Source organism: Nycticebus coucang, chromosome 8, assembly GCF_027406575.1.
Source record: "Nycticebus coucang isolate mNycCou1 chromosome 8, mNycCou1.pri, whole genome shotgun sequence".
NCBI classification, from domain to species: Eukaryota; Metazoa; Chordata; class Mammalia; order Primates; family Lorisidae; genus Nycticebus; species Nycticebus coucang.
Window position 1 is genome coordinate 29,742,973 of NC_069787.1, and position 27,780 is coordinate 29,770,752.

At 38.7% G+C, this 27,780-nt stretch overlaps 1 protein-coding gene and 1 pseudogene across 3 annotated transcripts in view; both read right to left on the minus strand.

Annotated features, from left to right (window-relative positions):
* Nucleotides 1–11,884: 11,884 nt before the first annotated feature.
* On the minus strand, nt 11,885–24,193 carry LOC128591304 (N-acetyltransferase ESCO2-like; annotated as a pseudogene).
* The window catches only part of TAFA1 (TAFA chemokine like family member 1), a 707,837-nt gene continuing 703,840 nt past the window's right edge, over nt 23,784–27,780 (minus strand). For 2 of the 3 annotated variants that reach the window (XM_053599873.1, XM_053599874.1), the window contains exon 5: nt 23,784–24,694. In XM_053599873.1, the coding sequence (XP_053455848.1) occupies nt 24,677–24,694 (18 nt within the window). In that variant the 3' untranslated portion in view covers nt 23,784–24,676. The remainder of the gene's footprint in view (nt 24,695–27,780) is intronic. The other variant, XR_008381748.1, reaches the window with a different exon arrangement.

The following is a 27,780-nucleotide window of genomic DNA, read 5'->3' on the forward strand; positions in this document are numbered from 1 at the left end:
TTGTAAAAACAGTTAAGTAGTCTATCTCATTCACAGTAATGCCAAAGAAGATGAAATATTTGGGAATTTATCTAACAAAGGATGTGAAAGATGTCTATAAAGAGAACTATGAAAAGAAATAGCTGAAAATGTTAACAAATGGAAAACATACCATGCTCATGGCTGGAAGGAATCAACATTGTTAAAATGTCCATAACACCCAAAGCAATATATAATTTCAATGCAATCCTTATTGCATTGCAATCCACTGTCCTACTTTAAAGATCTTTAGAAAACAATACTCCGTTTTAAAAGGAATAAGAAAAAAACCTCGAATAGCCAAGACATTACTCAGAAATAAAAACAAAGTAGGAGGAATTACGCTACCAGACCTCAGACTATACTACAAATCAATAGTGATCAATGAAGCATGGTATTGGCACAAAAACAGAGAAGTAGATGTCTGGAACAGAGTAGAGAACCAGGAGATGAACCCAGCTACTTACCGTTATTTAATCTTTGACAAGCCAATTAAAAACATTCAGTGGGGAAAAGATTCCCTATTTAACAAATGGTGCTGGGCGAACTGGCTGGCAACCTGTAGAAGACTGAAACTGGACCCACACCTTTAACTATTAACTAAGATAGACTCTCACTGTATCAAAGATTTAAACTTAAGACATGAAACTGTAAAGATACTAGAGGAGAGTGCAGTGAAAACCCTTGAAGAAATCGGTCTGGGCGAGTATTTTATGAGGAGGACCCCTGGGCAATTGAAGCAGCTTCAAAAATACACTACTGGGACTTGATCAAACTAAAAAGCTTCTGCACAGCCAAGAACACAGTACGTAAAGCAAGCAGACAGCCCTCAGAATGGGAGAAGATATTTGCAGGTTATGTCTCCGACAAAGGTTTAATAACCAGAATCCACAGAGAATTCAAACGCGTTAGCAAGTATAGGAGAAGGGATCCCTTCGCAGGCTGGGCAAGAGATTTGAAGAGAAACGTCTCTGAAGAAGACAGGCGCGCGGCCGTCAGAGATATGAAAAAAGTTAATAAAATTAATGTGCCAAAAGCCATGGCACAGTGAGAACAGGAGTTTAGTCTCGCTTCAGCATATAAGTGGCAGCGTGCTTTTGGACAAAAGAACAGTTTACTTTCCTCAAGAAGGGTTACAGAATTAACCGGGAAAGACTTCTGCCAACTTCCATAACTCCTTGCGAATACAGAAAATTCATCTTCAAGTTCCTCCTTAAACACAATTCAGCGTGTTTGCACAGTGCAAACGCTACCAGAGAATACTTGTATGTATCGTACATGGAACTCAACACACCTCCTGAGGGAACCCATGTGAATTAATTCCTCAGCAGGAATTTTAGGAGAGTTATATGTGCGATCACTACAAGTATGCTGCGAAATAGATTGCACTTTGAAACAGGCTGAAGTGTTCATAATGAAAGCACATGTGCTCCTATGTCGGTGTGCCGATTGCATTGGTTATAAGTGCATGACTTCAGTAACAGTGGATCATTGCTCCCTTAAGCCAGCATATAACCGGCAGTATGCTTTTCAAAACAGTCCTAACATCCCATTTCTGACTGCGTGCATCCAAATAGCAATCCTTTTCCAGAGCACTTGCATCCTCAACATTCCTTTCAGCTAGTGTGAATCCAGCATGCACTCCTCTCCTTAAAAAATGCGAGTCATCACCTCCTTTTTCTGTAATTGTACATCCAGTGAGTAATGCTCTCCAAGGAGATCCGAATCCTCACATTGCCTTTCTGCTAGTTTATAAGAACTGTTGTATTCACGCACTTGAGGTCTAAGGAGAGTTGAGGGTTCAGGAGCTCTATCAGAGAACACAGGTCTTGCATACTAGCCGAAGGGAGTGATGAGGACAAAGTTAGCCAATGGCTATTCAAAGCTACGTAGGGTGTCCCTGAGATGAGCAGATCACCAGTGCGCCAGCTTATAACCGGCAGTATCTTACTGACAGAGAAAAGTAGTTTCTTCTCTTACGTCATGAATTACAGAGCAACTCACAGACGCCGTTTTCAATATCGCCCAATACCCTGGTTCCCAGACGGTTCATAGGCGCTTTCTTTATGAACACGTCAGCCTGTTTCAAAGTGCAATGTATTCTGTAGCATACTTGTACTGATCGCACATGTAACTCTCTGAAAATTCCTGCTGAGGCTACATCAATATACGTGAGTCCTGCACAAATAAAGTTAATATGCTGAGAACAGGAGTTTAGCCTCTTTTGAGTGTATATGTGGCAGCGTGCTTATGGAAGGAAGAACAGTTTCCTTCCTCAAGAACGCTTACAGAACTACCCGGGAAAGACGTTTCCAACTTCCATAATTCTTGCATATACAGAAAGTTCATCCTCAATTTCCTCCTTAGACACAATTCAGCGTGTTTCCACATTGCAAATGCTACCAGAGAATACTTGTATTGATCGTACATGTAACTCAACACTCCTGCTGAGGGAACTTCAATGCACATGTTGCTCCTATGTCGGTGTGCCGACTGCATTGCTTATAAGAGCACGCTTTCGGTGACAGTAGAACTTTGCTCCTTTAGCACAGCATATAACTGGCAGTATTCTTTGCATGAGATTTCCATCCTAACATCACATTTCTGACTGTGTGCTTCCAAACAGCACTCCTTTCCCAAAGCGCTTGCATCTTTAATATTCCTTTCTGCCAGTGTGAACCCAGCTAGCACTCCTGTCGTCCCTAAATGATGCCAGTCATCACCTCGTTTTTCTGTTTCTGTGCATCCTGTAATCCAATCCTTTTCAGGGTGATTCGAATCCTCACGTCGCCTTTCTGCTATGGTATAGTGTGCGAGTTATCCTCTCCAGGGTGATCCGAGTCCTCACATGGCCTTTGTGCTAGGGTACAGAGGGGAGTAGTCCTCTGCAGGGAGATCCGAGTCTTCACATCGTCTTTCTGCTAGTTTATAAGAACTGTTGTATTCACGCACTTGAGGTCTAAGGAGAGTTGAAGACTCAGGAACTCTATCAGAGGAGTCTGGTGTTGCATACTAGCCGAAGGGAGAGATGAAGAGAAAGTTAGCCAATGGCTATTCAAAGCTGTGTATGGTGTCCCTGAGATGAGCAGATTACCAGTGCTCCAGCTTATAACCGGCAGTATCTTACTGACATTGAAAAGCAGTTTCTTACGTCGTGATATTTAGAGCTACTCACGGACGCCTTTTTCAATATCACCCAATACCGTGGTTCCCAGATGGTTCATAGGCACTTTCTTTAAGAACACGTCAGCCTGTTTGAAAGTGCAATGTATTCCATCGCATACTTGTACTGATAGCACATGTAACTCTCTGAAAATTCCAGCTGAGGCTACATTAATACCCGTGAATCCCGGTACAATGAAGTTAATTTGCCAAAAGGCATGGCAGAGTGAGAGCAGGGGTTTAGCCGAGCTTCAGCATATAAGCGGCAGCATGCTTTTGGAGGGAATAACACTTTTTTTCCTCACGTTCACTTACAGAACTACCCAGGAAAGACTTTTCCACCTTTCACAAGGCCTTGCTATATACAGGTAGTTCCACTATGGACACAATTCAGCGTGTTTCCACAGTGCAACCGTTACCACAGAATACTTGTATTGATCGTACATGTAACTCAACACTCCTGCTGAGGGAATTTCAATGCACATGTTGCTCCTATGTCGGTGTGCGGACTGCATTGCTTATAAGTGCATGCCTTCAGTAACAGTATATCTTTGCTCCTTTAACCGAGTAGTATGCTTTTCAAAACAGTCGTAACATCCCATTTCTGACAGCGTGCATCCAAAGGGCAATCCTTTCCCAGAGCACTTGCATTTTCAACATTCCTTTCAGCTAGTGTGTATTCAGCATGCACATCTCTCCCTAAAGGATGCGAGTCATCACCTCATTTTTCTGTTTCTGTACGTCCAATGAGTAACCCTCTTCAGGGTAATTCGAATCCTTACGTCGCCTTTCTGCTGTGGTACAGCGTGCGAGTAATCCTCTCTAGGGTGATCTGATTCCTCACATTGCCTTTCTGCTAGGCTACAGCAGAGGAGTAATTCTCTGAAAGGTGATCCAAGTCCTCACATCACTTTCCAGAGAGTAATCCTCCAGGGTGATCTGATTCCTCATATATTCTTTCTGCTTGGGTACAGAGGGCAAGTAATCCTCTGCAGGGTGATCCGAGTCCTCACCTCACTTTTCTGTTTCGTTACGCAGGGCCAGTAATCCTCTGCAGGTTGATCCGTGTCCTCACATCGCCTTTCTGCTAGTTTGTAAGAACTGTTGTATTCAAGCACTTGGGGTCTACGGAGAGTTGAGGACTCAGGAACTCTATCAGAGCAGTCGGGGTTGCCTACTTGTCGAAGGGAGAGATAAGGACAGCGTTAGCCAATGTGTATGGTGTCACTGATATAAGCAAATCGCCAGTCCTCCAGCTTATATCTGGCAGTATCTTACTGACAGAGAAAAGCATTTTCTTCTCTTAAGAGAAGCACCATGCTATTTAGAGCTACTCATGGATGCCTTTTTCAAAGTCACCCAATGCCCTGGTTCCCAGAAGGTTCATAGGCACTTTCATTATGAACAAGTCAGCCTGTTTCAAATTGCAATCTATTTCGCAGCATACTTGTAGTTATCGCAGATACAACTCTCTGAAAATTACTGCTGAGGCTACAATACTACACATGAGTCCCGCACCAATAATGTTGATGTGCCAAAAGATATAGTGAGGCACAGTGAGAACAGGTGTTTAGCCTCGTTTCAGCATATAAGCTGCAGCATGCTTTTGGAAGGAAGAACAGTTTCTTTTCGTCAAGAACGTTTACAGAACTACCCAGGAAAGACGTTTCCCAACTTCCATAATGCTTACATATACAGAAAATTCATCAAGTTCCTCCTTAGACACAATTCAGTCTGTTTCCACAGTGCAAAGGCCACCAGAGAATACTTGTATTAATCGTACATGTAACTCAACACTCCTGCTGAGGGAACTTCAATGCACATGTGCTCCTATGTCGGTGTGTCAACTGGTTGCTTATAATTGCACGCTTTCTGTGACAGTAGAACTTTGCTCCCTTAGCCCAGCATATAACTGGCAGTATTATTGGCATGAGATTTCCATCCTAACACACCATTTATGACTGTGTGCTTCCAAACAGCACTCCTTTCCCAGAGCGTTTGCATCTTTCTGCTAGTGTGAACCCAGCTAGCACTCCTGTCCCTAAAGGATGCCAGTCATCACCTCGTTTTTCTGCTGCCATACATCCAGCAAATCATCCTCTTTAGGGTGATCCCAGTCCTCACCTCGCCTTTCTGCTAGTCTATATGTAGTGTTGTCTTCACGTACTTCAGGTCTATGGAGAGTTTTGGACACAGGAACTCTATCCGAGGAGTCATGTCTTGCATACTACGAAGGAGAGATGAGGACAAACCTAGCCAGTGGCTATTCAAAGTTGTGTATGTTGTCACTGAGATGAGCAGATAGCCAGTGCTGCAGCCTATATCCGGCAGTATCTTACTGACAGAGAAAAGCAGTTTCTTCTCTTAAGTCATGCTATTTAGAGCTACACAAGGACGCCTTTTTCTTTCTTTTTTGGGGGTGGGGAACGGTAGGAGACATACAATTGCCAGCATGAATTGCCCCATTCTGGAGATTTGACCTTGAGAAGCCTTAGAAGTTTTGCTTCTTCTGGTATTTTGTATCTATGACACAGAGCAGATTTTGGCCAACAAAATATTTCCAGATTGATTCAGATTATTATTAGTATTAATTTTTGGGTTTAGGCCGGGGCTGGGTTTGAACCCGCCACCTCCGGCATATCGGACCAGCACCCTACTCCTTGAGCCACAGGTTTTGCCCGGACGCCTTTTTCGAAATCGTCCAATTCCTCGTTCGTAGAATGTTCATAGGCAATTTCATTATGAACATGTTAGCCTGTTTCGAAGTGCGATCTATTTCGCAGCATACTTGTTGTGGTGACATATATAACTCTCCTAACGTTCCTGCTGAGGCTACATTAATACACGTGAGTCCCGCATCAATAAAGTTAATGTGCCAAAACCCTGGCACAGTGGGAACAGGAGTTTATCCACCCTTCAGCATATAAGCGGCAGCATGGTTTTGGAAGGAAGAACAGTTTCCTTCTGTCAAGAACGCTTACAGAACTACCCGGGAAAGACTTTTACCAACTTCCATAACTCCTTGCATATACAGAAAAGTCAGCTTCAAGATCCTCTTCAGACACAATTCAGCGGGTTTCCACAGTGCAAATGCTACCAGAGAATACTTGTACTGATCTTACATGTAACTCAACACTCCTGCTGAAGAACATCAATGCACTTGTGCTCCTATGTCGTTGTGCTGACTGCATTGCTTGTAAGAGCACGCTTTAAGTGACAGTAGAACTTTGCTCCCTTAGCCCAGCATATAACCGGCAGTATTCTTGGCATAAGATTTCCATCCTAACATCCTGTTACTGTCATTGTGCTTCCAAACAGCACTCCTTTCCCAGAGCGCTTGCATCTTCAATATTCCTTTCTGCTAGTGTGAACACAGCTAGCACTCCAGTCCCTAAAGGATGCAAGTCATCACCTCGGTTTTCTGCTGCCGTACATCCAGGGTGATCCCAGTCCTCTTTAGGGTGAGCCCAGTCCTCACCTTGTCTTTGTGCTAGTTTATATGTAGTGTTGTCTTCACGCACTTCAGGTCTATGGAGAGTTGCGGATACAGGAACTCTATCCGAGGAGTCATGTCTTGCATACTAGCCTAGGGGAGAGATGAGGACAAAGCCAAAGGCTAGTCAAAGCTGTGTATGGTGTCAGTGAGATGATCAGATGGCCCCTGACTGGTCTTGCTTACATCCGGCAGTATCTTATTGGAAGAGAAAAGCAATTTCTTCTCTTAAGTCATGCTATTTAGAGTTACCCATTAATGCTTTTTCAAAAATCCCACAATACCTTGTTTCCCAGCTGGTTTATAGGCACTTTTTTGAAAAACATGTCAGCCTGTTTCATAGTGCATACTGCTGTTTATTTGTTCACATGAGGGTGCATCTCCAGACTGTTATGCACACTCTAAAACAGAAAGAAGTTGAGACTCGGCAAGATATGAGAGGGATGCAATTTATGAACTATTTACTAAACTTCCCATCAGAAAGGCAGAAACTCAGAGGAAGTTCATAACAGTAACTGCTGCATAACCAGCCTAATTATCAGCTACATTTAGCAGCCAGAAATTCATTTTTTTTTTTTTTTTTGGCTGGGGCTAGGTTTGAACCCGCCACCTTTGGCATATGGGAACAGCGCCCTACTCCTTGAGCCACAGGCACCGCCCTCAGAAATTCATTCTTAGAACGCCTACAAAATAAACTAAATAGAAAAAAAAATAAAGGCACCGTTGGCTCAAAATCCCTGGCAAGGTAACTTGATTCATTATCTGTAACACTTCCAATTTCCAGGCAAGGGAAGAATGACGTTTTAAAATATGAAAAGTTGCCTCTACTGCAGAGGATTTATCTTAGGTTGGAATTTTCTTGAAATGATAGTTTGATTTCAACCTGTCAACATCAAGGAAAAGCCAGAGTGGTCACTTACCTTCAACCCCACCTTCTGTCCCTCCATCCTACTTTTCCAACTGCTGCTTTCCTATTCTTGAGAGAGTTGAATGGGTAACAAGCTGTGGTTCAGTGTGGCTTTGAAGTTCAGTAGACTTCCCACATTCCCCAGGCATTATTTCTCTCATTGAGAGTTGCTTTGAGCTCGAGGTAAAGTTTAATATTCTCAGAAGACTAAAAGAAACAAATTCATTGGGTGTGTGATATGATATGCCTCCTGCTTTCTAATCAGTTCATCCATCTGGAGGACAGGCCAGTGGGAAGGCTGGAACAAAGGTGAGGCCAAATTACCACTGCTTCTAATGTTGGCTATTGCTCCAGGAAACCCACTGATGGCCCCATAAAGTGAGCTGGAAAGGAGAAGAGATAAAGATGGCTGTGAGAACAAAGGGTATGGTAGACAAGGACTAATATTTCCTTAGGGCTAGTATGGACCAAATATTTTATAAAAATGACAGCAAAAAAAAAACAGTAGCAATACCAGTAAGAAAAAACCCTGCTCTTTAATTGGGTTCCTGCTATGCCCCAGGTATATAAAGTGCATCATATACATGGACTCATTTTTACAGGTGAGGCAATAGAGGTTAACAGAGGTTAGTGATTTGTCCTGTTACTTAACTAGAATGATTCAGAATTGGGACTCAAACCCAGATGTCTCACTCGACAGCCCTTCATCACACTAGATCTGAAAGACATTTTCATTGTAGTCTTATTTCTCTGTCTTCCCTGATTCCGAGGGCTTACATGAAGGAAGATGAAGCTGGCACTGGGTTACCCATTTTCCTGCGAGAGTGAGAGAGCTTGAAATATTTTCGTGTTTAAAGCTAAAATTAATCTGAATCGTAATGTGTTGGCAATAGGGAAATGGAGTGGTGATGTTTGCAGCTGAGGAGCTTAGGAAATGTCACCCCAATATATGACTCCTTGCTGTAATATATTTTGAATTAAAGGCTCTTATAGATTTACAGGCCATCAGAAGAGGCTTTCCCTCTGTCTGCATAATCTGGACTGACCTGATCAAAAGAGATCAAAGGTGACAATGGACTGCTTTTGCTCTCAATATACCCCAAGAAAGATTTAAAAATGCCTGGCCCAAATAATTTGAAATGTATTATTCAAGTCAATCTGTTTCCCCATCCATTTATCCTCCCTAGCAACCATTATTGCCTCTAAATAGAATTATTTACACTACTAATTTCCTCCCCTTCCCTCTAAAAAGTATGTATCAAAATATCTGATCTTCCTTGGGATAGTGTGTAATTGCTATGCAATTCTCCATGTTCATGGAATCAGTAAATAAACATTTCTCTTATTTATCTGCTTTAATTGTAAGTTGATCTTTCAGCAAACTTTCAGGGGAGAGGGCATGTTTCCGCTCACCCCTACACAGTCTAGTAGCAGATGAATAGCAGGTGTAGATGTGCCCATAGAGACACCAAGCCAAATGGAGCACCAAGCACATTTAGAACACTGATAAGTTACAGTTGGCTGGGCAGAAGAGATAGACTCAGAATAGGTTTCATGGAGGAGGTGGCTTTTGATTGGTGCCTTGAAGGCATGACTATGCTCTAAAAATTCTAACAGTGGAATTCTAATTTGTTGCATCCTAGAGATTTTTAGGTCAAGAGAAACTTGCATTTACTAACCTAGCAGTTTGTAAGATTGGATATCATGACACTCAAGTAGAAAAGACTTAGAATAGAAGGCCCGGTTTCCAGTTATAATTTTTGCACTGAGACGGCACTTAACCACACTGAGACTTAATTCCTTCCACTGTAAATCTGTAATAGACTCTACTCTACATTCCTTCCAGCATGGAAAATATCAAATGAGATAAAGTAGATGACCAGGTTGTAAGTGTAAGGATTTGTGGAAATTTTGTTTCCCTAGTCCACTCTGGGCATTTCTGGAGCTAAGGGTTTCCTCAGAAAATTTCCTTCAAGTTCCATTAGCTAAATGCCTTACCATAGGTCATTTAACTAAGTCAAATCTTTCAAGGTGTCTGAGTTTCTGAAACCAGTAAAAAAGTCTCAAACTATGATTATTTTGGTAGACTTTATCCTATTGTCACAGAATCATACTATATTATATATTACATATTATATATTGTAATGGAATCATACTCATTGTTGATTTCAATCTCTGAATTGCTTTAATGAATTATCAGAAATTTTAGTACCTTAAAGGTTGCAATGCTAACTTAGATGTCAAAACACTATGCTTCAAACCCTGTGCTGTTGGGAGGGAAGGCCTGTATTCATCAGTATTTTCCAAGTTAATGGGAATTTAGGGTTTGTGTGCTTACCCCAAGTACTCAGGAGGGCTTTGAGATTCGAGAACAAAATTACCTAAAAGATGAAAACTGGAATCATCCTTATATAAAACTTTGGGGGAGGAGAAACATGACAGGAGATAGAATGCTATAAAAATAATGAAGAGTAACACACAGCTAACAAAGTCTTCCTGCTGAACTTTGAAGAGACAGAATACCAGTGGTTGAATAACTGTACTGAATTGACAAACAAACAAATAAATGAATTAATTAATTACCTTGCCCATATGTTGTGCCTTTACAACACATCTATATGATCTCATTTAAGGAGGCAGGTATTATCATGCTCATTTTGCCATTCTAAGTTTTAAAGTTAAATAATTTGCCCAAGTTAGCTACTTTGTGGTAGAGGTGGCATTCTAACACAGAACTGTTTTGTCACAAAAGCTCAATTCTCTCACTTTATTGATCATTTGTACAAAAGATTAGAGATCTATTCGTTACAGAGGAGCCAAAATCTATACCTTAAAAAGTTAAACCAGATTACGTCTTTCTCCTTCTAATGCTGTTAGATAATTTCCCAACACTCAGAGAATAAAATCCAGACTTCTAGCTGGGGCTGAGCTGAATCTAACTTCAATAGGATTTTTGGTTTTTGCTGTTAAGACAGAATAAAACTTTAATTGATTCATCACAGAATCACTGAACAAAATGGTTAAGAATTTTAAATAGTGCAGAAAACGATATTAAACATTTGCACAATTACACACATTTTTAACACTTTCACATTCCTTTTTGAACCCAGGCTTTTAAATTTTGAAAACATGCTAACTTACAACAAAAAGAATGCAGATGAACTGATTCTATAGTTATAACAGTGCTACTTACTGTAGTCTTATTACCACACAGTAGTTAAACAATCTTTTAGAATCAAAGGAATCTGAATTTTTTTTTGATTTACCAAGAAAGCATGAAAGAATTATATTAGAAAAATGTGTACGTATTTAGGTGTAGTTACACAATGTCATATTCCCTGGTGTACTAGCTTAGATATATTTACTAACCTTGGTTCTGTTACCATAAATTTCGTAAAGATGCCAGATATCTCCAGAACAAGCAAAAAGTTCAAAAATGAAACCAAATGAACTAGGAACCATTTTGTTATTGACATCCATTTCCAGTAACAAGTTGCTAACTATCAATATTTTCACAGAACAAAATGAATGTAATAGTGTAAAGTATTGCAAAGTATAATTTTAATTAAATTTGATGGATTGATTTGATTTTCAAAAATTAAAACATTAAGCCATGAAATTCTGCTCTACGTAAGTGGACATGGGCTAGCTTGCTCATTCCTTGCCATCTTTTCTTGTTAACAAACGAGAAACTCAATATACATTCTAATTACATTTGGACTGAGTCGTAATGGAGAAGTGCCCATAATTTGAGACTTTCATATATAGAATTCAGGAGTTACCTTTAAACTTTAAGCATGGAATTTTTTGCCTGGGTTTAAATTTAACTCTGCTTCTGATGTGGCATGAAATAACCCTGGTCTACAGGTATGCTTTATAAAAGACTATATCGGCGCACTTTTTCTCAGGACCTCTTGAGGCAATGTGCTCCTGGCTGGTTACACACATTCAGTTCAAAATAGATCTATTTAAATTACATAAAACAAAAACACCTCCTCCCCTTAAAGACGATATCAAATTTCCTTGTCAACACCTCTGATAACACCTTGCTTTGTCAATTCTCGTTATAGGGGTAAAGTGATTATCCAGTGCTAGCTATAAAGTTTCATAACAAAGGAATCAGAATGCTAATCATTAACTAGTACATCACCTTGAAATTTTCCTCTGAATCCATAGATAATCTTTTAGCAAATTTCAAATCATATGAAACAGAACTGTGGTAGGTTTGCATGCCTGTGTGTCTGAATCTCAGTATTGTATTTGTACTGATCCACATAGTAACTATTTTGTATTTGAAATCAACTTTAACTATTAAAATTGTATACCAGGAAATTAGAGGTGTTGCAATACTTGGTTGCAAATAATTTGCCATCTGGTGTTGGGTCAGAGAACGCTATTTCATCAGTGCCGAGAAACAGCCAAAAATGAAACAATTTCTGAGAGAATCTACCAGTCGTCTTGCAATGCGCTTCCTTCTCTTCAATTTGAAAAATTCTACTTATCCCACAGACTGCAAGTTCTGGTTCATTTAAACATTGCCATACCCTAAGATATTCTTTAGAGCTTAAGGATTGTGGGCCACTTGGTTCAGGCAGGACCCGAAAGGCTTGTTTTATGGGCTCTGCAATTAAATACCGACTACTCTCTTTTCATCAGCTATAAAAAGAAAAGTTTTGGTTTTGCTTGGACTTCTAGAAACAACTTGCTGAAAGCCCAATTCACTATCAACAAGTTCTTGGACATCTTCTAACTTTCTGACAGCATAACTTGGATCATATGTCAGGACCAACACGATTTTCTCATCCCAATACTCGCTACTACTCGCTCTTTCTTCCATCTCACATATTTGATTCCTTCAAGAAATCTGTGGTGATACTGGACATGGTATATTTCATCCTCAGGGTGGGAAGCAGTATATATCATGCCACAAGACTTACACATAGTAGCTCCAAAATGTTTCTGACCTGCATCAGTGATGAGCTGCTATTTTGGTTCTTTATTTGTATCTCTGGCATTGCTACTTTTCTGGGTACTGGCATGTTTCAAGAAGTACATATAACAAAAGACTGATCTTCAGCTAGAAATTTTTTTGTATTGCCTGAAGACACATTGAAGATGGGATAGATGATGGACTCAGGAGAAATTGTCTTGGTCCCACCAAGAGAATCCTCTGAAGAAAAAAATACACTTATTTTTCTTTTCATTGTGGTTTATTTTCTTAAACTTAACTTCTATTTTATTTTATTTTTTTTTTTGTAGAGACAGAGTTTCACTTTATTGCCCTTGGTAGTGTGCCGTGGCCTCACACAGCTCACAGCAACGTCCAACTCCTGGGCTTACGCGATTCTCCTGCCTCAGCCTCCCGAACAGCTGGAACTACAGGCGCTCGCCACAACACCCGGCTCTTTTTTTTGTTGCAGTTTGGCTGGGGCTGGGTTTGAACTCGCCACCCTCAGTATATGGGGCCGGCGCCCTGCTCACTGAGCCACAGGTGCCGCCTAAACTTAACTTCTAAAAGAAAAAATTTTAAGGTCTTTTAAGGGTTAGAACTAATTTTAAGGGTTAGAACTAAGTGTATAATAATGTTAAAAGGATGACTTGTGCCTAAATAATTTAGGTTTGTGAACTTTTGAACAGGAATTTATCGAGTAAATTCTGCTAAGAAGGAATTAGGATCAACACTGATATCTCCTTTGGAAGACTTGAGAGTTAGGTATGTGAGTTTGAAAGAGAAAATACACAAGGGCATAACACTTGAAGAGCTGCCCCCATTCTCAGTAGAATCAAAATTGTTATCTGTCTTCTCTACTTTTACTTCCATAGTATGTATGCATGTATTAGAGGAAAAAATTTTACCTCATTTACACAGGAAACATACTAAACAGATTTTTTTTTTCTATCTTTATAGCTCATGAAAGAAGAATCACATGTGTAAGTTAATCTCGTCTAATTTAGAATTCATTAAATCTTAATTCAGTTAACATTAAATTTTCTGTTTTGGTCCCTATTTAAAGGATTGATGAATCCTTTAATGCAGTGTTTATTTTTTATTGGTATGTAATATTTGTACATATTTGTAGGATACATATAATATTTTGTTACATGCATAGGATGTGTAATAACCACGTCAGTGTATTTACACTATAAATCACATAATATATTTATTATTTCTGTGTTGAGAACATTTCAAGCCCTCTATTCTAGCTGTTTTAAAATATAAAGTGCATTGTTAATGATAGTCTGCTATCATTTAGCTCTTCAGGAGCAAATTCTGAACTGGACAATCAAGGTGCTCAAGATGATATTTCCTCAAACCTGAAAAAGACACCCTCTCAAGTAAGATTTTAAGAAAGTTTATCTGTATAAATTTTTAATTTTATGGCTTAAGTAAACTGTAATTTTCAGAAACTCTTGACTGTCCTTTTCACTCAACTAGGTTACTTTGTATACTACCGTTTGTGGGATGTAATTGAATAGAAGGAATATAATGATATATTTAAGTCCAGTCAAAATACACTTATTTTTATCAACTTCACATTCCCCTTGAAGAAACTACTCCACCTGATGAATCTTTTATTAACTTGTCTTCATTTTTGTTTTTCTCACTCATTAGCTAAACGTTCAATTTCCTTTCCAGGAATAAGCTTGTCTCTAAAGGTTTCATTTCACTGAAAGTTTCCACATCAGAACCTTCAATTATTACTGATTTATTCTTTTGGGTGAGTCCCAGTGACTCATTTTCCTGAGAAAATTTTTTCCTGAGAACAGCGGATTTTTTTCTACTAACAAAAAAAAATGCTGCTCCATCCTGGAGTGTAACCTGTGATTTTCTTTTTTGGCTTAGAACTCGTGGAACTTTAGGATTATTTTTAGCTGAATAACAATTATTCTCTTTCTCCATAATTGGCTTACAGGCCACTCAATTTTGCTCAAAACTTTTGCTCTAAACCTGTGCCATGCTGTGCTTACTCTCTTGACTCTCTGACTTTCTCTGAAATGACCACATTTGGTTTTGCTGGTCTTATTATCCTCTCATCCCCTTCTATTTGTCCAGAACATCTCAACTCAAGTGTTTTAATTCCATTTAGCAAATACAAGTGGAAAGAATAAAAAAGAGATATACGTCAAACACGAGACAGACAAAAATAAGTTCTCCTGGTGAACAGACATGTGTCCCATTAAACAGCTGCTGAGAATCTTCTGGGAAACTTTGCACAACTGCTTAGATCCAGTGAAGCACATATTTGTGGGCTTGCATGCTGTGGGTAAATGGAAGGATGATGGGGCTCTGATGACCTTTCTCTGAGATCCTCCATTATATTGCTATTCATTTGTGCACAATTAAGAAGCAATATATTTTTGTACCTCTTTCGAAAATACAGTACCACACACCTATATATTGATACAAGTGTAGATACAGGCATAGATGATCTGTATGAGAGATACAACACAAAAATGTTATATACATAGGAATTATGCATTAGTATGGAATTTTATGCACTCCCAAATTATGCCAGATTTTTTGACGCATCAATACCAGTAGAAAATAAATCCCAACTTCCTATGTGTTTCAGTTTTTCTATGGTATAACTTCAAATTCAATGTGATTTCAAGTAAGCTCCCAGTATCTTCAGAATCCTAAAGGGAGACTAACCAAACTCTATGTAGCAGATACTCTGACTTCCAATCATACCATCTGCATCTGTTTTTCTGAGTTTAGCCCTTGGTAGCTGAAACATTGGCTCTGCTTGTGCTCCAGGCAAGCCAGAAGTACCAGGGAACTAACACCCCTAGGAGTAGCCCTCTACCAATGATTGATGAATGCTGGCTTATATTACCGTTAGGTTATCTCTGAGGCTCCTGTTCTACAGTGGCTTCTACAGTGAATCCCAGCAAAATTCATATCCAGTTCCATCTGGCTCTTCTGCAACTTGCTTAATAACAGTCATGTTGTTTTCCTTTCTCTCTTCTCCCTTTCCTCCCAGTGTTTCCTGGGTTTACCTCTCACGTGAACCATTTACATTCAAAGCTTTGTGTCTGGGTCTATTTCTGGGAGACTTTATCCTGGTTGGATGTGTCACAAACCTTATTCCGACTGGAAAAGTGGGGACCACTTCAGCTCTGCACTAGTCACTGCAGCCTGGAGGTTTGTTATGACTATTAGTCAGATGTGGATCACAGTGGATCTGTGGGGCCAAGAGACCGCCCCAAGCAAAAAGCATGTGGACTACAGTTGGGGGATGATTATGTCCAAAGGACATCAAAGGAAATAGATCCTGAGTAGCACAGAAAATAAAATCAGCAATGCCCACTGCTACCTATGTCTTCATATTGCCATCAGGTAAGTATAGTTGCGTGTTCACTTCGGGGCACTAAATGATATATGTTATGGTCAGAGAGATCTTCTTTAGTGCAAATGACCTAGAAAAGAGGTCAGCAAACTATACTTTCGTGGGTCAAACACAGCTGGTATTTTTTGTAAAATAAAGTTTTATGGGAACCTGGCCACGCTCCTTTATTTATGCATTGTCTCTGGATGTTTTTATGTTCCAACACTGAAATTAAATATTTGAAACAGAAACCTTTGTTCACAAATTGTGAAATATTTGCTATCTGGCCCATTACAGAAAACCTTTTCAACCCTTGGGTTCGACAGTAGCTACTTTGATTTCCAGAAGTTGTCTCCCAGGTTCTAAGCCCATGAAGAATTATGATCCTCAACTTTTTCATTTGCCTTTTCTGTTCCTTCCATCTGAGGAGTAGCACCCGAGCAAATGGTGATTAATTTAGCCGATTCAACCTGTAATACTTCCTCAGGCATGAACCCTATATTAAATCACACAATCCTCAAGCTATTTTCAGTAGCTCAGTACCCACAGTACTGCTAATAGAATGCACTTAATACAAAAAGAAATTCAAGCTCTTCTAAACACAATTGTCAGCTGGAGAGAGTGAGTGAAAGACAAATGCTGATGGATTATGAACCTACAGTGACAAACTCAGGTGCACAAAAATTAACTTTGTTTCTATAAAACGCTTTGATTTTCTGACTCATAATTCCTCCAGAGAAAAGTTTAATATTAAGGATTTTCTCAATCCAATCCAGATAATTTTATTTAGCTACTTCTGGGTTAAAACTCAGTACCAACCATTCACATAACCATCTTGAGGTTCTATTCTTTCCTCTAATTAACTTCTGGTTTTAAATGCAGACAATTTCTGCAAGATGCCACTAGGGAGCCAAGTCCAGATCTTAGTATTTTGCTAGTTTTTTTTAATAGTGCAATCTGTCTTGCCCAAGTCTCAGATGTGCTACCCTGTCTATACTGGCACTTCACCTTCATAGTTTATAGTCATTGGCTTCTAGGTTCTCTGTCCTCTGAGATGTACAATATTTTATCCTAGCTCTGATCATCACGTTCTCATGTTATTCTCTGTGCTCTGCATCCCTCTATATTCAATTTCAGAATTTTCAGCCCAACCTCAGTGCCTCTGAGGGAACTGTTTCTTTTGTGGCAGTTTGTTGCCCTTCATCATTTGCAAATTACTGTTTTCTCCGACAGTGTACTCCCAGAGCATGAAACAAAATAGAATTCCAATCCTCTTTGTGAAGATTAAAATCAAACGGGAAACCGTTTTTCCCTCTCCACTGCCAGGATATGTTCTCAGAGGGGAGACAGAGTAAGTGGACCCTGCAACTTACTCCGTCTCTGGGTGAGAAATGGGAAATGTCTGAAGAAAAATTCTTTTCTTCGTCTTCAGGACAGAGGACGTTTTATAAAATCTGGGGACTGTACGAAAGCATTTTTTCCTGCGCATTCCACCTTTTAGAAGGATACCACCTTTGTTCTTAGCAGTAGACAATCTCTTCTGCAATGGTATTCATCCATTTGGCTACCAAAGACTGTTAGTGGTGTACTGGGAGGCAGTAAGTAGTCCTTCAGTTAATTATAGTTTGAAATATTCTTCTGTCCCATTGAGTAATAGCTGACATCCACAAAAGGTAGAGGGCTGCTCTACATGATAGTTATAGTTAGCATTTCTTGGATGCAAAGAATATGCTAGACTTTATCCTAAATTTTTCATAAACATTTCTCGTCTAAGTATCGCAAATCCCTAATTGGATAAGTGTGCTTATAATTTTCATTTTTAGAGGGGAGGAGTTTGAGAATATTGAGTTAGGTTATTTACACAAGACCATATGACCTCCTGTGGCAGAGATGGTGCTTGATCCCAGTCCCTTGCTTTCTTTTAAAGAGGAATTAGTACTTATATTACTCAAGTTGTTCCAAAAGGTAGAAAAAGAAGGAAGACTACCCAACACATTCTGTGAAGCAAACATCACCCAGATCCCCAAACCAGGCAAACACCCAACAGGAAAAGAAAATTATAGCCCGATATCAGTGATGAATATAGAAGCAAAAATATTCAAGATGATCCTAACAGAATCCAGCAACACATCAAACAAATTATACATCATGACAATATCGGTTTTATTCCAGGGTTTCAAGGCTGGTTCAATATACGTAAATCTATAATTTAGCACATAAACAAATTAAAAAAATAAAGACCACATGATTCTCCCAATTGCAGAAAAAGCTTTTGATAATATCCAGCATCCTTTCATGATCAGAACCCTGAAGAAAATTGGTATAAAAGGACATTTCTTTTTTTAATTTTTAACGTTGTGTTTTTTTTTATTAATGATAAATCATAGCTGTGTACATTAATGCAATCATGGGGCACCATACATTGGTTTTATAAACAGTTTGACACATTTTCTTCACACTGGTTATTATGTCCTTCCTGGCATTTTCTTAGTTTTTGTGTTAAGACAGTTATATTCTACATTTACTAAGTTTCACATGTACCCTTGTACAAGATTAACTAAGAAGGAACATTTCTTAAACTGATAGAGGTCGTCTACAGCAAACCCACAGTCAATATCATATTGAATGGAGATAAATTGAAATCATTTACACTCAGATCAGGAACCCAGCAAGGCTGTCCTTGTCTCCACTGCTCTTTAACATTGTAATTTAAGTTGTAGCCATTGCAATTAGGGAAGAAAAGGTGATCAAGGGTATCCATATAGGGTCAGAAAAGATCAAAATTTCAATCTTCGCAGATGGTATGATTATAAATCTGGGAAACACCAGGGATTCTATCACAAAACTCTTAGAAGTGATCAAGGTTCTCAGGTTTGCAGCGTCTCAAGTTACAAAGTCAACATTCATAAATCGGTAGCCTTTATATACACCAACAACAGTCAGGCTGAAAAAACAGTTAGGACTCTATTCCATTCACAGTAGTGCCAAAGAAGATGAAATATTTGGGAGTTTATCTAACAAAGGACGTGAAAGATCTCTATAAAGAGAACTATGAAACTCTAAGAAAAGAAATAGCTGAAAATGTTAACAAATGGAAAAATATACCATGTTCATGGCTGGGAAGAATCAACATTGTTAAAATGTCCATATTACCCAAGGCAATATACAATTTGAATGCAATCCCTATTGAAGCTCCACTGTCATACTTTAAAGATCTTGAAAAAAATAATACATCACTTTATATGGAATCAGAAAAAACCTCAGAAATAAAAACAAAGCAGGAGAAATCATGCTACCAGACCTCAGACTATACTGTAAATCGATAGTGATCAAAGCAGTATGGTACTTGTACAAATACAGAGAGGTAGATGTATGGAACAGAATAGATAGCCAAGAGATGAACCCAGTTACTTACCATGATTTGATCTTTGACAAGCCAATTAAAAACATTCAGTGGGGGAAAGGATTCCGTATTTAACAAATGGTGTTGGGTGAACTGGCTGGCAACCTGTAGAAGACTGAAACTGAAACACCTTTCACCATTAACTAAGATAGACTCTCACTGTATTTAAGATTTAAACTTAAGACATGAGACTATAAAAATACTAGAAGAGAGGGCAGGGAAAACCCTTGAAGAAATCCGTCTGAAGAAGAATATGTTCCAGCTCCATCTTATTTTATGAGGCGTACCCCCCTGGGCAATTGAAGCAGCTTCAAAAATACACTGCTAGGACCTGATGAAACTAAAATCTTCTGCACAGCCAAGAACACAGTAAGTAAAGGAAGCAGACAGGTTGTTTCTGCTTCTCACATTGGGAGAAGATATTTTCAGGCTATGTCTTTCACATAGGTTTAATAACCAGAATCCACAGAGAACTCAAACGTATAAAGCAAGAAAAAAACAAGTGATCCCATCACAGGCTGGACAAGGGACTTGAAGAGAAACGTCTCTGAAGAAGACAGGTGCATGGCCTACAGACATATGAAAAATGCTCATTATCCTTAATCATCAGAGAAATACAAATCAAAACTTATTTGAGATATCATTGAACTCCAGTAGGATTAGTCCATATCACAACCTCCTAAAACCAGAGAGGTTGGCGTGGATGTGGAGGAAAGGGAACACTTCTATACTGCTGCTGGGAATGCAAATTAATACATTCCTTTTTGGAAAGAGATATGGAGAACACTTAGAGATCTAAAAATAGATCTGCCATTCAATCCTGCAATCCCTCTACTGGGCATATACCCAGAAGACCAAAAATCACCTCATAACAAAGATATTTGTATCAGAATATTTATTGCAGCCCTATTTGTATTTGCTAAGTCATGGAAAAAGCCCAAGTGCCCATCGATCCATGAATGGATTAATAAATTGTGGTATATGTACACCATGGAATACTATGCAGCCTTAAAGAAAGATGGAGACTTTACCTCTTTCATGTTTATTTGGATGGAGCTGGAACATATTCTTCTTAGTAAAGTATCTCAAGAATGGAGGAAAAAGTATCCAATGCCCTATTATGAAACTAATTTATGGCTTTCATATGAAAGCTATAACTCAGTTATAACCTAAGAATCTGGGGAAGAGGGAGATGCAGGTGAAGGATGGGGGAGTTTTGGCAGAGGGAGGGTGATTGGTGGGATTATATTATACCTGCGATGCATCTTACAAGGGTACATGTGAATCTTAGTAAATGTAGAATATAAATGTCTTAACACAATAAGAAAATTGTAAGGAAGGCTATATTAACCATTGTGATGAAAATATGTCAAATGGTCTGTAAAACAGTGTATGGTGCCCCAGGATCGCATTAATGTACATAGCTATGATTTAATTTAAAAAAAGATGGAGACTTTACATCTTTTGTATAAATCTGGATGGAGTCAAAGAATATTCTCCTTAATAAAGTGCCACAGGAGTGGAAAAGGAAGTATTCAATGTACTCAATACTTATGTGAAACCAATAGACAAGCAGCTACATACCCAGATGAAAGAAAAACACTCCGTTAGAGTGAGGATGGGGGAGAGAAATGGGAAAAGGAAGGAGGGGGGAGTTGTTAAGTTTTCATCTAATGGACACAGCTTAAGGATACATAGCACACTTCCTGGGTGCAGGGCTCAACTACAACTTCGCCTTTACCTAACAAAAGGAAACAATGTAATCTTTTGTAACCTTGTACTAATTCTAAATTAAAAAAATCAAAAATACAATACACAATTTCTTAGGTCTTTGGCACTAGTTATTCCTGTCTGCCAACCTTATACATGTACCATTTTCTTTCAGTTCCCAAACTTGAGACTATAGAAACTGACCTCATTTACTCTATCCTAGTATAGTGATTAATTCCTTTTTGTGAACTTGACATACACCCAATGGAGGACAACTAACGCCCCTTTGTGTGCCCAAAGCTCCCTTAGTTGTGGGTTAGTGCCAGCAAACTAATTCTGGCTCCACTATTTTTTCCCTACCATCAGAGGAAGCACAGGAGAATGCAGATGCAGCAGAACAATGTAATTTTAGGTCAGATTTGCAAACTGCTGTTTTACAGACGTCAGCCACATCTTTTTAATAAAATTTTAATGGGTTATAAGCAAGTGAAATTTGGACACATTGAATCATGATATAGTGAAACATCATAGAACCTCCAAAGTAATGTCTTTTTGTATGCCAATGAGTTGACTGATGGCTGGGGCCCTGTGGATAGGGCTGGTCACTGACATTAGAGGCTTGGGACTTACTTCCAGCCCCCCCCCACTCCAACATCCCTGGAGGGGAGAGGGGCTGACGGTGAAGCTTATTAACAATGGGCAATGCTTTAATCAATTATGCCTATGTAATGAAATCTCGGAAACACACAAAGGGACGGTGTTTGGACCACTTCTAGATAGCTAAGTTCCTGGAAGTTGGAGCACCTGGGAGAGCATAGAAGCTCCCCACCCTTTCCCATACCTTGCCCTGTGTGTCTCTTCATCAGAATCTTCTGTAATATCTTTTCTAATAAACTGGTAAATGTGTTTCCCTGAGGTCCACGAGCCAATCCAGAAAATTATTCAAATCCAAGGAGGGTGTGTTGGGAACCTTAATATGTATAGCTGGCTGGTCAGAAGCAAGGGGGCTCGCAATTGGCATTAGAAATAGGGGGCAGCTAGGGAAGCTGGTAAGATCTGCCAATCTCACCCTTCGGGATCTGATGATAGGTCCAGGGAGAGTGTCAAAATTGAATTGAATTAGAAGACCCCCAGCTGTAGAATTGATTGCTTGCTTAGTGTGAAACACCTTTTTATGGGTAATCTATCTTCACATTTTCATAACTGTGTCATGGCATATGAGATGGGTCTACTGTCAGGTGGTAGCTTCTCTAAACCCATGAAAATCAGGGCTGGATAATTATTGCCTGTTCTGTAAATATACTCAGTTAGGGTTGGGGTCCTTGCTTTCACATTTGGTGATTGGTTATTTATATTTAGGCATTTATTTTTGTAAATGATATGACTAATAAATGAGAATAAATGAGAACTTAGTGTTTTTCAAAAATCAAACAAATTACCTAAGTAGAGCCACTCACTGTCCAATAACGCAAGCATGTCATAACATTCAATGAATGACATGTTCCTTAGCTCTTTTGCAAGGAAGAAAAATTTCTCGGCCTTTTCAAATTAAAATCTCTAAATCTTTAATAGCAGACTTATTGGAGGTGTGAATATGTGTGCAAATAATGGCTTTCTTGTTAATATTCTTTGAAGTGTGAGCATGATTCTGTTTCATCACTTTTGTATTATGCCTATGGGGGCTAGGCATTATATCTATCCCCGCTGCTACCAATTCTGACTTCTCACATTCCTTCTCCCATTCACTATATATATGGCTTTGGGAAAGTAATATTCTATTTGATTAAAAAAAAAAAAGATGTTGAATTGTGTGTTGGTGAAAACATTCTTTTATCATTCTATAACGAAAAAAATCCAAGTAGTAAACTTCTCAGTGTACTTGGCCAGTCGGTTAATAGATAAATCCAATCACCCAAAATGTCAACAAATAAGCTTTAACCCTACTTGAAAATCTTCATCTTATGAAACAAGTCCTATTTCTCCTTTCACCAAGAGAAGGGCTCTGGATGGAACTCTTTGCCTTCACTCTAATTATGTCGTAATGTTATTCATTATTCTAGATGCACAAGTTTAAAATCAATATTAGTTATACCACATCGAGATCTTTATTAGAAATATGGGATGTAAGTTTTTTTCATCAGAAATGATCACATTCAATAAGCAGATGTTTGATACTGAATTCCCCAAACTGAAGCAAGATAAATTTAAACAAAATTTGTCTTCACACATTTGTGAAGGGTAAGTGACTTGAATGTGAAGTGCTATCTCCAAGAAAACTAGAACTTAATTAGATATTTCCTTCTTATAAACACTTGCTAACTGTCAAAAAGAGAAGATGGTGAATAACTTCTTTGGGGGAAGGTGAGCCCTAAATCATCCCCATGACCAATACACAGGCCAGATAATGGGATTTGATGTTTTATCTTGATGACCACAGGCCTGCAAATACAGTAATGATTTTCTCATTTTCAAAATAGTGGGATTGAAAAAAATCACCATGATAGAAGCAAAGACCTTGTGGAAACAGTTTTGGTTGAATATGAGTCCCTGGGCAGGGTGTTCTTCAGATTTAGTTAAATTCAGTAAAAGTAAACGGCAAATAAAGAGGACAAGAAGGGTTAGAAAGAAGTTATTTACCACTTTAATAGGGCTGTCCAACATTTGGTCACATAGATCATTCTAAAAACCAGTTGCTTTCATGGCCTTTCTATCTCACCAGAGGTTATCTGAATACTCTTGGAAGAAAGCAAAGTAAACCAGAGGACATTTCTGCAGTCTAGGACAATGATACAAAGCCTTAAGACATTGTATTTACAGGACTTATTAATACAAGGATCCATATACTACCATAACTCTGCCAGAGTGTTAATAGCATGGTGGAGCAGCTCCCTCAAGGACCCTCATTTTCTTGTACATGGAAAAGCTAGTAGTTCTAAAAATATTTTCGTTGAAGAGGTTAGAACGGTTATTACACGTCGATTGAATATAAAGTATGGTTATGTAAGCCAGGCTTGCATGCTAATATTGCACAGGGTAGAAAGCAATAAAACAGGATGAAGTTCTTCTTTGGGCCATCCAGTAGAAACAGAAGTAAGCTCTTGACTCAGAATCATTATGATGCCTCAATTCCAGGAGTCCACCTGTATCTGGCCTTCCAGTGTCCGCGCCATTCTTGAATTCTTCCAAGGACAATTCCTATCCTTGTTGATAGGAAAAGAAATGACAAACGAAACAAAGCAAAATAGACCAAACATCCAAAACTCAAAGGGGGTAGGTACACCAGCCGACTCAAACTGTGGTAGTACTGTTCGTTTCTTGAAGAGAATATATAATATTTAAAAATATTATATATATACATATATTTCAAATGGTACAAAGTAACTATAGATTCAAATTAGAAGATCGTTCTTCATGATGCCGAAAAATTTCACTGAGAAAACCCTTTTTTAAAACCCACTTTCCATGGTGTTGCCAAAACTCTGAGTCTTCTCACTATACGATATTTTGTTATGTACACTAAATGCACTGTGATTATCTACTAACCAGAGTGCAAATAAGAAATCCATTTGGCTTGTAAATGTGTAAGATGTTTTCAATTCTCAAAGTGCTTTTTCCTCAGGGTTGGTTTTTCTTTACTAAGATAGATGCTTCTGTTAGGTTCTTGGGTGAATCTGAAACCAAAGAAAGAAAGAAAATTCAGGGAGAGCAGCACAAAACGAAGCCACAAAGAAATGTGAGGACTTCCTGGATTTTCAGGATGTCGACTCTAAGTGATTAGAATGCAGAAATCTTAAAAGTTTAGCGCAGTAGTTTATTCCAATGTGATCAAAGCATATTGACAGATATTTTCATCACTACATTAAATGAATTTTTGTCACAACTGAGAAGACTCTTGGAGCACTGTCTTTTACAATCATTTACTGATCATTTACAAATCACGTGTAGTCCTCTATCTTATGAGAATTTGGTTGAATAGGTCTTTCACTCCATGGGCTTGTCAAGTTGGCCTGTTGTAAGATGCAGAGGGTGAGCGTGATGTAAAATTGTTACCAAAGTTGGATCACATCTACATAAGAAAACAGGACATATTTTCACGGTGAGAAACTGTTCCACTCAATGGCACAGTGTCAAGGTCAATCAGATATAATCCTACAACTGTAGATATATTTTAATCCATTTGGATATGGTCTCAAGGACTATTTGTTTTAAAAATGCATGCACAGAGAATCACTAAGCGCACAAATAACAATTCTAGTAGGGTGGAAGCCTCTATTCTAGAGTTTGAAGAAATAAGGCATTTTTCTTTATCTGTTAATTGCTTTTAGTTTTTGAAATTAAATGTTCAGAGTCCAGGGTGGAAGCTCATTTAAAGCTTTTAGTGTTAGGAACAATAATGAAAGTCTAAATTCAAAAGGTGATTGGGTTAGGGGTAGAATGCAGGAGAAATCTCCATACATTAATTTTCTTTTCTTCATAAGTAGTAGCTTCTTCTTCCAAACCTAGGTTTCCTACATTCCAGTGGACTTCATCACCTTTTGTTTATATTGTCTTCTTTTTCACCAAAAGTGACATTTACAAAACTCTTCATGGGTCACACACTCATAAAGCAGGTCCCCAATAAGATAGTAATCTAAGAGTCTCCCCAATTTTGGGCCCTATAGAAAACGAGGGACTCTGTCATGTTCACAACCACACAACACATGACTACATTTAGATAATATAAATGTAAGTACAGGCTTACATTATTTATTAGCTAAAGAAATGATTGAATTCACTTAGAGCCAAGGGCAATTGTGATTATGTAAATTGGTTTATATATATGTTCTTCCTGCAATCTGCAAATCTCTCAACATTTTCCAAGTCTTTCAATGTCTCCTTCTTATTTTCCTATTCTTTACCCTTCTGGACAGTTATTGTTCATATTTCTTTAGATCTTTCTCTCTCTCTTTCATTTTCTCTTTAAAATAGACTGCAGTCATAATTGTAAAGTTATAGGTTCTCAATTTCAGATTAATACAAACATCAAGGTGATTAGAATGGGTGGAGGTATGCAAAGGCACAGTTGTCATTAAGAGGATGGACCTGGGAGAGTGTGGGCAAAGGATTGTGGTAGATATGTATTGGGCCAGTCACATAAAACACAGATTTAAGAAGATGGCTATTGAGTGTACTTGTGAAATGTAAGGTCTATTAACTCTTCCTTTTAGGGAATGAAACTTGATTTTCTGTTTTGCTGTAACTATTGATTGTCTCACCCTTTTGAGTGACATTCACATACTGGAATGGAGGAAATCCAAAGATGCTTGACATTTCCTCTGGTATAACTCTAGACTATGATCTGCTGTTTTAAATTGTTAATTTCTCTTTTCAAGTGACTTCGGTTGTCTCCTCCTTTCATCCTTTTCCTCTACCTATTCTTACACAATTGTTGTTCAGCTTTTAGCTGAAACTATTATAGCATTGTGAAATGACTAAATAGTCCCCAACCTTTTTGGCACCAGGGACTGGTTTCATGGAAGACAGTTATTCCATGGATTGGGGTGAGAGGGATTAGATACTAATAAGGAGCACATAACCTAGATCCTTTGTATGTGCAGTTTACAGCAGTGCTCCTGCTCCTATGAGAATCTACTGCTGCTGCTGATCTGACAGAAGGTGGAGCTCAGGCAGTGATGCAAGCAATGAGGAGTGGCTGTGAATACAGGTGAAGCTACACTGGCTCCCCTGTTTACTGCTCACCTGCTGCTGAGCAGGCCAGTTTCTAGTACACCATGAACTGGTACCATTGCACAGCTTAGGAGTTGGGGATCGCATCTGTAGTGGAACTCTGTCTTTCTAAATTAAGCCTGAGTAATTTAGAAAGACATTGTTCCTGAATATGAAAGATATAAATGTGTCCCTGAATGCATGGGTGGTAGCTTTCACAACATTCAACTGTATGCATTTGATTTATAAATTCAATGAAAAGAAATTAATGAAGAGGGATCTAAAGCCTATCTTTAGAAGGAAAAGATCTCTTTTCAATAATTAGGGTGTTAGTCTTGCTACTAACTACCAACAAATGAAACAATTTAAGCAATGATTAAGCAGAAATAGAGTTAAAATGTGGCCATGAAATGTCCCCAGATTAATTATTAAGCTTTGTCCCCAGGAGAATATGGAAATCTCTCTAGGGCAGGGATTTTTCAACCTGTGTGTCGCGACCCCTTTTTAAATGAAAATACATTGCAGCATTAGAAAGGTTGAAAACCACTGCTTTAGTGTAACTACTTCCTTTCTATAGTATGGCATGCAGAAATCATCCTCTCTTCCCAGGATTTAGTCCTCCAACTTTCTCAAACAGAAAGGATTTGCCCAATTCCACTGCCCCATTCTCCTTTCTGTGGGTTATATTGTTACAAAGAGCCAATGTCCCAGAGGTTTTCCTTGAGACAGTGGCCCATTACACAGGCTAGTCCATGTTCTGGGGTGTCTGGTGGTTTGTATGTAACGTTGAATTTCTAATTTTTACCCTCATTAAAAATTGAACACCATAAAATGTTAAATTAGATCATACTTTGAAACACCATTTGTTTATCTACATTTCAGAGAATTCTGAGAATTTTTTCTTAGGCTGATTATTTTAGAAGTGACCTACAGAGTAGAAAGATTTGGAAAAATCCTTTAAAGCAATGGTTGTCAACCTTCCTAAGGCTGCAATGTATTTTCATTGTTACAAAGGGGTCACGACCCAGAGGTTGAAAACAACTGTTTTATT